This window comes from Prosopis cineraria, unplaced genomic scaffold, assembly GCF_029017545.1.
Source record: "Prosopis cineraria cultivar Desert tree isolate PC_DT_omini unplaced genomic scaffold, ASM2901754v1 PC341, whole genome shotgun sequence".
In the NCBI taxonomy this organism is placed as follows: domain Eukaryota; kingdom Viridiplantae; phylum Streptophyta; class Magnoliopsida; order Fabales; family Fabaceae; genus Prosopis; species Prosopis cineraria.
The window spans coordinates 30,615-41,110 of NW_026555668.1; the positions used below are offsets into that span (position 1 = coordinate 30,615).

The window sequence follows — 10,496 nt, forward strand, 5'->3', positions numbered from 1 at the left end:
AAACGTTGTCACTTTCACGTGCAAGGGTATTTTGGTCAAATCAAAATCATCTTCTCATAGATAAATCGCGGGGGGTGGGTTGCGTGGGATTTCGATCGCTGAAGATTGGAGAGACTCAATTGTTTCATCCCAGACAGTAAAAATGGTTGCCACGGACAAGGTATTCTTTCTCCTTGCTTGTTGTTTCTTGGAAAAGTTAATTCTTTTTCTCGAGCAATATTTTTTTTTTTTCCCTGGTGAGCGTGCGGCCGAATGTTTTCTCTTCAATTTTTGATAGGCATTACCGATAATAGCTTACGGACCTTAGTTTAGGAAGAGCTCTATTATAGCTGTTTTAAACTTTGGTTAAGTATGGACATGTGAGGTTTGATTACGATAAACATACTGAAACCCTTACCGTGCTATACTGGAGATTAATTGATACGTTTCCTGGGTTTTCTGGACTCATACTGCATATTTGGTTTTAGATGGAAAAATTTTGAGAACTTGGGAGGACTATCTGGGCCTGGGTACTCTTTAATATCAGTGTTTGAAATGAATTCTCCATGATCAATTTTTCCGTCTTAGATTTCATCCTTTGATCCTATTAAACACCTCTGTCTAAAAATACTCAATAGATTTTGCTTTCACCCATTCTCTAGCTTGATGCAAAACTCAGAGAATTATTATTCATATGTATGTTATATCCATATCTAACATCCAAAACATATTTACTTCGTCTGAAAATACAACTTTATCCTTGGATTCTGGATGTTTCTCCTTTTGATGGATTTGGAAAAATATTTCCAACAACGCATGGAAGATCCTTTGTCTCAACTATTGAAAAGTTGATCATTATTCTATGTATGATGGGAGTAGGTTGAACTCTATATCATGTCTCTTAATCATGTAATCTCCTATGACTGATGGCTCTTAATGATTAGTTATTGTGATGAGTGTGGCGATATCATTAAATCAGTTAACTGAATTTTATTAATTGAGCATCAAGTTAGTCTGTTTTTATCTTGAAGTGTGTTGTATAGTGTTTACAAGATTCCACGAACTGGTTATCTAGAGTTCTGTACTTTTTTTAATTCAATTCTTGACTATGCTACTGTATTTCAATTTGCACCTTTTTTTATGTCCAGCTTGGGTTCAAATTTCCGGTTGGTTTGGGTTTTCATCTTTCATGGTTGCTAAACATTAGAGGAATCATTTTTCAAATTTCTTATCTCACAGGATCCTCGAGAGGAAGTTATTCAAGCATGGTATATGGATAGTTCTGATGCAGATCAGAGACTGCCACATCACAAAGAACCCAAGGAGTATGTATCATTGGACCAGCTTGCTGGTAAGCATCTCTGGAATATTTGCTTGTTCTATTTAGCTGCTGATTGAGAGTTTCACGCTACTCTAAATCATGTTGATGTTTCAGAACTTGGAGTTCTCAGCTGGCGATTAGATGCTGATAATCATGAGACAGACCCAGAGTTGAAAAAGATTCGGGAAGATCGTGGTTACAGCTACCAGGTCTGCTATATGTTATTTCATTTATAACAGCAAAGCCATACAAACTTTCCTGTGGTTAAAGTACCATAAGCAGAGAGTTCCTTTTCTATGACATGACATTATGCATGCCTGATGCATGGAAAATGTTAAAATGTCCTAATAAAACTAACAGTTTATTTCATTTGACACCCTTGCATCTACATAGCTCCTCTATTTTATGCTAAATAGAGGTGTGGATGGTTTTCCTGCGAACATCAAATTCCCTAGTTACCTCTATGGGAAATTCCCCAACTACCCCTTAATTCCCTTGCGACACTATGTGTGGGAAGCCATACTATTTGATTTTTTGGTTTTCTTTAACGGTTAAAATGATCTGTTGCTGTTGCTGGTGCCAAATATCTCAGTTTGACAATCGGCTATCTCTGTATTTGCACTGTCATTAAAACTGAGGTACATTACGTGCAGGATGTTTGTGAAGTTTGCCCAGAAAAATTGCCTAATTATGAAGAGAAGATCAAAAGCTTTTTTGAGGAGCATCTTCATACTGATGAGGAGATTCGGTACTGTGTTGCTGGAAGTGGTATGTACAGTACAGAGTCATGCTTTATTCTGACCTTTTAGTTCCCAACGACTTACCTCATTCAGTTGCTAATTTTTTACTCTATTGCTTAAGGTTATTTTGATGTCAGGGATCGCAATGATGCTTGGATTCGTGTATGGGTAAAGAAAGGAGGAATGATCATCTTGCCTGCTGGGATTTATCATCGCTTTACTCTGGATGAAAGCAACTATATCAAGGTATTGATTACATATGGACTTAGTTGTACTTAATTAGCATTTTATCAATGTGAAGATGTGTACCCCTTAACCTTTTTAGTTTATCCATCCCATCATGGGGGTTTAGCTTAATTTTCAAAGTACCTTACCTCAACACCCTGGGCCTTCTGGAAAGCATTTTTATTGTTGTGGTCTGGGGTCTTGGATATTAATAATTTTTAAAAAACAAATATCCAGTTGCCGAACTTTTTCTGAGTTGGGTTCGTGTAAAGTTTTTAACTTGAGATAGTTTATGTTGAAGATCACTGTGGTAGAACTTATCTAAACTTTACGTGGTAAAACTAGTCCTTTGGTCCGAAAACATACCAATATTATTCTCACGCGTAACTTCTCTAGCTCTTTCTGGTAATTCATGTTTAAGCATCACACTGAAATTTTAGATGGCAAACATGTCCATATTTCACTTCACTTGACTCATCTTTTCCTGGGGCCTATTAGGTGGAATTGTCAAATTTCTTACGCGATTATGAATTTGCAGGCTCTTCGATTCTTTGTTGGCGAACCAGTTTGGACTCCATACAATCGTCCTCACGATCATCTTCCTGCAAGGTATGATGATTGTACATACAAGTGATGGAAGGATAATCACATAGGAGACTTTGTACTTCATAGAGACTTACACGGGAGTTGAAATTTTGCAGAAAGGAATATATCAATTCTTTTGTGGAGAAGGATGTCGCAAACCATGCTGTTGATGCTACGGCCTAGAGATCTACTTCTGTTATTGGTCTAATTATAATAATTATAATTATAACTATAATTGGAATGAGTGTGAGAAGGCCTGAGCTTTTGCTGCTAAAAAAAATGTGGGCTCATTAAATAAAGATGCTTGCTTGATGTCTTGGCTCTGTTCGAGGGACATCTAGGAGTTGATAATGATACAATGTACAAAGTTTATGCTGTTGCTATTTCGCCACTCGCTGTATAATTAAGGATTGTCTTGGTGGTTGTTCCGAGTTATCCTCATTTTTATCTTCCAAGTTCATATGACCCGAAAAAAGATCATGATTAGTTCAGGTGAAGCATATTATATAAAATTTGAAATCAGGAAAAATAATTTTTTAATATCACCTTTAATGATCTAATTGGATAAATAGTGCGAATATTATTTTAATTTTCTCATACCACGTAATAATTTAGTAATAATATCTTCTAAGAATAACAATTGCAATAAAAATCCACCTAAGATAAATTTTATTTATAATAATTTATTTGTCGCAGGAGTAGTCCTCATCTTCCATTCTCCATCAATCTTTCATTCTCAGTGCCATCATCATGCTATAATATAATCAATTCTCTTATATTGTCTTGAAAAATATTTTTTATTTTTTTAATATTTTCAATAATATGTTTTCATAATTTTGGTAATTTTGATTTTTATATTTTTTATTTAAATTATTATATTTTTTCTTAAAGATATCAAATGATATACATATCATAAAACTCAAGTTTTTATTATCATTATATATCTAAACCTGCTTTTGCCTTAAACTAACCATTCAAATATGTTTAGTTTGTCAAACTGATTTTTTTTTAAAAAAATCCAAACATATATTATACTCTGTTCTGAGTTTATAAGATGATTTTAGAAGTGATTTGATATTTTAAAATATAAAATAATTTAATAAAAAATAAGATTTTATTTAAATATTTTTTTAATATTATCCTCCCATCTTTATTACGTTCTCTCTGTTGTTTTATAAACAAAATTTTTTATATTCTCTCTCTTTAAAATTATTAAATGAATGATATTTTTGCAATTTAAATTTTGTTTTGAGAAAAAAAAGATTATAAAATGTGTTGAATGAACTTTATTAGTACATATAATTTTTTTAAATTATCTTATAAACTAGGATAAAATATTATAGTAATTGACTATTATCTCAATTTCAATTTATAAACTTTAATTTGTAAAACATTTCAGTTTAGCAAGTATTAATCCAAACAAGTGCTGCTATGGTTTTTTTTTAATTCCATATATCCTGGAACTGGAAAATTGGAATATTATCACTATCTAGACTAATTTAAACTCTGATTATGTGGGATTACTATTATTAATCGTGGTCTTATAAGTATCTCAGGAATAATTTTAACATATTTATTTAATATGAATAGAGATTGTAAAACTTTAACCTTAAACTTTAGAATAAGTTGATTTAACTCCCATGTTGTAGGTAGTTTTTTTTCCCACCGTAGCACTATAACAATTCTTCTTCATGAGTTTAGATTCTCCGTTTCCAATTAATAAATAAAAATATAGCATATAATGGAGGAAAGGTAACAAAAATAGGTGGTAAACAAAAAGGTAAGGAGCACTTTCATGCTGTTAATTTTTTATATTTTTATTTAAAATACGTAATATATTATGATATAAAATTATGTCAAAATTGAATTAATTAAAAAATATTTAATCATTAATTAATCATCACCTAATTTTCTTGCCAACAGCTTCTGACTTAAAAAAAAAAAAAAAAACTATCTCCGAACAAGTTGTATAGTTAAATTGTTTGCACGTCCAGGTCAGAACAGCTCGTTGTTTGATTGGCTGGTGAAAGGTGGAGCTGTTTGCGTTTCACACGTAAGTCTTCTAAACGACATCGCCAAAGCAGGTAAAACCATCCTCACTGGCGTCGTTGCGGCGCCGAGGAAGCAACGTGCTCGAAATCGCAGTTTTTAAGATCCGAGAGGCACAAGAGCTAGAGCTACTGAAACTGAGTTGCTCGCCCCGATTTCGTGTGCTTATAATCTTCAATCGGGAAAAAGAGGGAATTTGATGGAAGAAACGAATAAGAGAAGCGCGAGGGTGTGTATGCTGTTGATCTGCTTGTTGCTGAGCTTTTTAGGTAGGATTGAATCGTTGTCTGTGACCGTAAACGACGTTGAGTGCGTGTATGAGTATGTGCTCTACGAGGGTGACACGGTTACTGGGAACTTTGTTGTCGTCGATCATGACATTTTCTGGAGCTCCGATCATCCCGGCATCGACTTGACGGTGAGTTCGATGTGCCTTTTTTTTTTATTGGTTCGCTTCCCTTTTTGCTCATCGTTTTTGTTTCCCTAGTTTTTTTTAATCAAATTATTTGTTGATCTGTGAATATTTTGTTGATTTGCGCTATTTTAAATGGTAGAAAGCCGTTTTGGCCTCATTTTTGTTTGGTAGAAAAATATGAAGATGATTTACGCATCTTGACACAAGTCGCATACTTTTTCTTTGATACCTCACCTAGAATAGTTGACATTACTGTTCTGAATAACAGTTCAAAGGTTCTGATACTTTGATATGCTGCTGATACAGAAATAAAGGCATGTCGAATAATGGTTCCAGTCCTGGAATTAGGGTTTTTGATTTGGTCAGATAGGAGTTTGCATATTTGTTTGATGGACTTAAACCTAGATTGAAATAAAACCCAAATATAATACTGTTTGATTAAATCAAAAGCCATGAACTTCATTCTGCGTCAGCTGCCTAGACAGTTTTATAGTTGCTAGTCAAGCGGATGAGTGTTACAACTTAATAGAGAATGGAGGGAAGACTGAAAAGGGAAGAGCAAGCTACACAGATAAAAAAGATTGGTCGGATAGATTCCTTAGTTCCTCGTCAAATCCAATATCTGATCAAAACTTCTCCGATTTCTCTGCAATATCCTTATCATTCTTGCTTTGGTTTTTCAATTATCTCCTATCCTCCGCTCCTGAAAGCTAGAAGTAGTATGTTGTACAATTTCTTCATCTTCCTGGATTTTTTTCAATATACCGCTTTGTTTCAGCCATAAAGGATTGAGATTGTGTGTCTAGACCCTTACTTGCTTTTCAACCGATTTCATCCTGGTTGACTCTGCCATCATTCCTATCACAGACCTGAAAGGGAAGAAGGGATATTCCACCAAAACAAAAAAGAGAAGAAGGGATAAGAGAAAGAGAATAAAGGGAGAGAGGATCAGAACCTGATTTTTTTCCCCTGGATGAATGTTTAATTCTCTAGCACTTGCTATTTTATTAGATCTTAAGATGAGTGTTTAACAGTAGTCTGGGCATTTGCTATTCTATTTTATTGTAACATATGCCATTTTTGTGGAAGTATGAAACGAAGTTGAAGATTTGAAGTTCTAATGTTTCTGAATAAAAAAGAGGCTGAAATCCTAATAAGCAACGGATTCCTTTCAGCCAGTTAGATAATTGAAGAGCAAAGAGCAGTCTATAATAACAGTAGGGAGTTTGATAAGCTATAGAATCCGATCTATGTCTTTGTAATATGGTTTGTGTTGCGTCATAAGTCATCGATGGCACCTTTAGATGATGTTGGAAATCTCTAATGAAACGTAGATCCAGACTTCCTTTCAGTCTCACTTAAGAGGATGATCAATGAATCTATGGCTGTTCCTCCTACTTTAAGAATGAGGTTGTAAGTAGAAAATACAACAGCAACAGAATAATGTCTTTGATCCATGTCACAAGGGATTGACAGAATTTTATATTGGCTATTGAGAGTCTAACACAATCTTTCCCTTTATCTTGCTGGGGACCTCTATGAAACATAGGTGGAATTAGGTTGGAAGTAGAAAATATAGTTGTTCATTCATTTGATGTATGAAAAACATTTTAGACAAGAACTTGGTAGATTTTCTTGTTTTGCTGGGTTAAATCACTGATACTTGGTGATGCATTAAAGGATCACCAGACCAGGATGTTTTTAAGAGTTATATAGTTATTGTGAACTCATCTGGTGCAAGAAAAAACTACCCCGACAAAGTCATCAGTAGTTGTGTTAAATAGATCTTATCATGGTGTCATGGTCTCTAGTTTTGAAGTTGCAGTGTACTGATGCACTAATGTAGTAATAAATCTAGCCCAGACGAGGATGCTTTTAAGAGTTATGAAATTATTGTTAACTTATTTCTTGCATAAACAATATCTGATTATAAATATTTGTTTTTGATAATTTTTTCCTTGTCATGCGCTCTTGTTTTGAAGCATTGACTAGACATGGCTTTCTGTGCATTGCACAAAACGTGAGGGATGAACCACACTATTTATGGTTATGAATAGTATGTCTTGCTATGGATATTTATTACATACTCCCTCAAGTCCTATATATAAAGCAAAGAGAGAAGGATTTTTTTGGTCTTATTTTCAAGTCATTATTGTTTTATTACAAGTTTTTCCTTTTATCCCCATTAAATTTTGGTGAGAGAAAGTATGCATATTAATAAGGGCAAAATTGAAAACTTATTAAATTTTAGACAAGAGTTAATGAGTTTTTAGTTATTTTTTTTGTTCTAATGAAACATGTTGGAAGTAACGTATAAATAGGATTAGAGGGAGTATATTGATATGTTGGCGTTTGCCTTGGTGTCATTTGTTTAAGATATATTGGAATTCTATTAATGTTTGCCTAAATTATAACTTCAGAAAAGACCAATAAATTGGTAAATTCTTTTTCTTCTATTGTATTATTATTGACTTTTAAATTGTGATGCTTGTTCTCCAAGTTCTTTTAAAATGAGAAGCGCTGGAGAATTTGGAACAAAGTCAGGCTGCAAAATAAAATGTAGAAAGTGATAACAGGTGGGAGGCTGGCGGGATGAGCTAATAAGGTCTAATGTGGATTGCTCATATTTGAATGGATGGCCTTGGTTTTCTTCACATAAAACGATTTATTTTCCTGTATTGTTCATTTTAAATGTCAATCCCTGAAGAGTATGGTTTAGAGACCATGCCAATGCCTTTGGTAACCTCTCTGCGCAGAAGTTTTTTGGAAAATTGTGTGCTCACAATGCTAGGAAGTAGATCAGGAGACGTTGTTGGTTTCTGATTTGCATGATCAAGTTGTAGATTAGTGTTCAATATTGGCTTTCAGAATGATCCACCTATTATTGTTTTATATGGTTCGCTTTTCAGTTATCCTAATTTTGTGGTAACCTACAGGTGACATCTCCTGGAGGTAACATAGTCCACACTATCAAAGGAACCTCTGGCGACAAGTTTGATTTTAAAGCCCCACGAAGTGGAATGTATAAATTCTGCTTTCATAACCCTCATTCCACACCTGAGACTGTTTCTTTCTACATTCATGTTGGTCATATCCCTACTGAGCATGATCTTGCTAAAAACGGTATGTTCTTTGCATAAGCAGGTTTTATTGCTATAGTCTGTTATGTTGTCATATTGCCATCTTTAGGTGCATATAGATCATGAACTGTGTGATGAACATTTACTATTAATACGAGGTACTGCTTGAGTATTAAAAAAAATAATAATAAATTGAGGTATTGCTTGAAGTATGTGAAGATTGATGTTAGTGTGTGTATTTTTGGACTTAGTGAATATTGACGTTAGTTAAGTTTCTTTCTCCCCATCTTTTTGGGGCTTCCTATTGACTTTGATTGGCGAATTTGCAGAGCACTTGGACCCAATAAATGTTAAAATTGCTGAGCTCAGAGAGGCACTAGAGTCTGTTACAGCTGAGCAAAAATACCTTAGAGCCCGTGATGCACGGCATCGACATAGTAAGTTGATTTTCTTTTTGATGAACTGTGACAGGCCCATGTAGAAGGTCGGCTGTTGCCTAGTAGTCGTGTCATTTTTCTTTCTATGTTAAATACGTTGATTCAATTCATTAGTTCCATGATAGTGATGGTTCCTAGACATCAGTTTTAAAGTTTTACCCATCTTGATATTGGTGGCAAGTGTTAGCAACAGAAGTTTGCATGTTGATTTAGTCCTTTTAAGTTCTATACATCGCTGTATATTATATAGTGCAATAACTAAAGCTAGAGACACATGGACTCCTCCCGAAGTTGGCATTTGTGATATCAAACGTCACTCTCTGGACCAGCAGAAGCATTACGCGCGCGCGCGCGCATCATTTATCGTTTACGTTTTCAACAAGCCTTTAGTCCTTGTCATCATCTTAGAGAGTTGCATTTAGGCAGTTTGTTCCTTCTAAATCTGTAAGCTGTCCTTAAGTCGATATCTGTTGACGACTGCATCAATGTTCAGTTTATTCATTAGTTTTCTGATATTGCTGCTTCAGCTAACTAGGTTTATCAAAACTCAATGAAGTACTTAAGAACACAGTGGCTAGTACCATTATCTGACTCAGCTTCCTATTTTATTTACGATGATGCAGCGAACGAGAGCACCCGGAAGCGCGTTATATTCTACACGGTGGGAGAGTACCTTCTTCTAGCTCTTGTTAGTGCACTGCAAGTTGTATACATCCGGCGGCTTTTCAGCAAGTCAGTGGCCTATAACCGTGTTTGAATCTCCTCCTCCTTTTCTTTTAGCTGAAGGGTTAGGTTTTACAGTTGTTTTCCCTTTGTGTAACAATATGATGGCTGGTGAGTACTATTTTCTTTCCTTCCAACAGAGAGTAATTTATATTCATAACTCTGAAAACCAAAAAAGAGGTTCCTAGATTCCCATTTCCTGAAATTTTCTGTTCGAGAGTTCATTTACACTTTGTGGGAATTTACTACGATCTTTGTAAGAGATAAAGCTTGTTTGTTTTCTCAATGGTTGGAGAAGAATAGAACATCTTGGGTCATTCAAGGAGCATGGAATTCCTATTATTGCATGCAATTAATATAAAATATACCATTATATATAAATGATAAACTCTTGTAAATTTTAAATTTTAAATGATAAACTTATTGTATATGAATAATAAACTTTTTATATATCAATATTAATATGTTATACTTTCAAATTTTTAAAAATTTGATCTACATTTTTTGGATACAAGAGTTTTGGCCATACTCCCAAAACCTGTAGCAACCTTTTATGTGAGGTGTAAAAATCTATTATTCTATTATTTATATGTAAAAGTTGATTGTAGTTTGAATACTTATGAAAAACATTGATGTAGTTGTGTGCCTCAAATGTGTGCAAATAAAATTATGAAGTATAAGTTAATTATATACTGTTAATGAATTTCTCTTCTATTGCACACCTAGTATTTTCTTAAATATTTTATTTTCTTTAAAGTGATACATAGGGTAATACATTTTGAAAAAGAACAAGTTAGATTATATTTAAATTGTAGTAGATGAGAAATTTAAAAAAACAGTGCTATATATATATATATATATATAAGAGTAGTACTCCTTTTATTTAAAAATGTAAGGTATTTTTAATCGAATTTTATTCCCCAATGAAGTAGTACTTACTTT

General features: G+C 33.9%; 2 protein-coding genes across 2 annotated transcripts; both read left to right on the forward strand.

Annotated features, from left to right (window-relative positions):
• Positions 1–3,291, forward strand: LOC129296493 (acireductone dioxygenase 2-like). The gene is made up of 7 exons (XM_054935090.1): positions 1–160; positions 1,219–1,330; positions 1,415–1,509; positions 1,954–2,068; positions 2,162–2,286; positions 2,804–2,874; positions 2,967–3,291. The coding sequence occupies exons 1-7, from the start codon at positions 143–145 to the stop codon at positions 3,031–3,033; spliced, it is 603 nt and encodes a 200-aa protein (XP_054791065.1). The 5' UTR covers positions 1–142; the 3' UTR covers positions 3,034–3,291.
• Positions 3,292–4,944: 1,653 nt separating this feature from the next.
• On the forward strand, positions 4,945–9,871 carry LOC129296492 (transmembrane emp24 domain-containing protein p24beta3-like). Its single transcript, XM_054935089.1, has 4 exons — positions 4,945–5,317; positions 8,251–8,437; positions 8,724–8,831; positions 9,455–9,871. Exons 1-4 carry the CDS (start codon positions 5,099–5,101, stop codon positions 9,586–9,588), a joined length of 648 nt encoding a protein of 215 aa, XP_054791064.1. The 5' UTR covers positions 4,945–5,098; the 3' UTR covers positions 9,589–9,871.
• Positions 9,872–10,496: the final 625 nt, after the last annotated feature.

Coding starts and splice junctions, on each gene's coding strand:
- LOC129296493 (XM_054935090.1), top strand. Junction 1,510..1,953: donor ATCGTGGTTACAGCTACCAG/GTCTGCTATATG, acceptor CATTACGTGCAG/GATGTTTGTGAAGTTTGCCC. Junction 2,069..2,161: donor GTACTGTGTTGCTGGAAGTG/GTATGTACAGTA, acceptor CTATTGCTTAAG/GTTATTTTGATGTCAGGGAT.
- LOC129296492 (XM_054935089.1), top strand. CDS start 5,099: ATGGAAGAAACGAATAAGAGAAGCGCGAGGGTGTGTATGCTGTTGATC. Junction 8,438..8,723: donor GCATGATCTTGCTAAAAACG/GTATGTTCTTTG, acceptor GCGAATTTGCAG/AGCACTTGGACCCAATAAAT. Junction 8,832..9,454: donor TGATGCACGGCATCGACATA/GTAAGTTGATTT, acceptor ACGATGATGCAG/CGAACGAGAGCACCCGGAAG.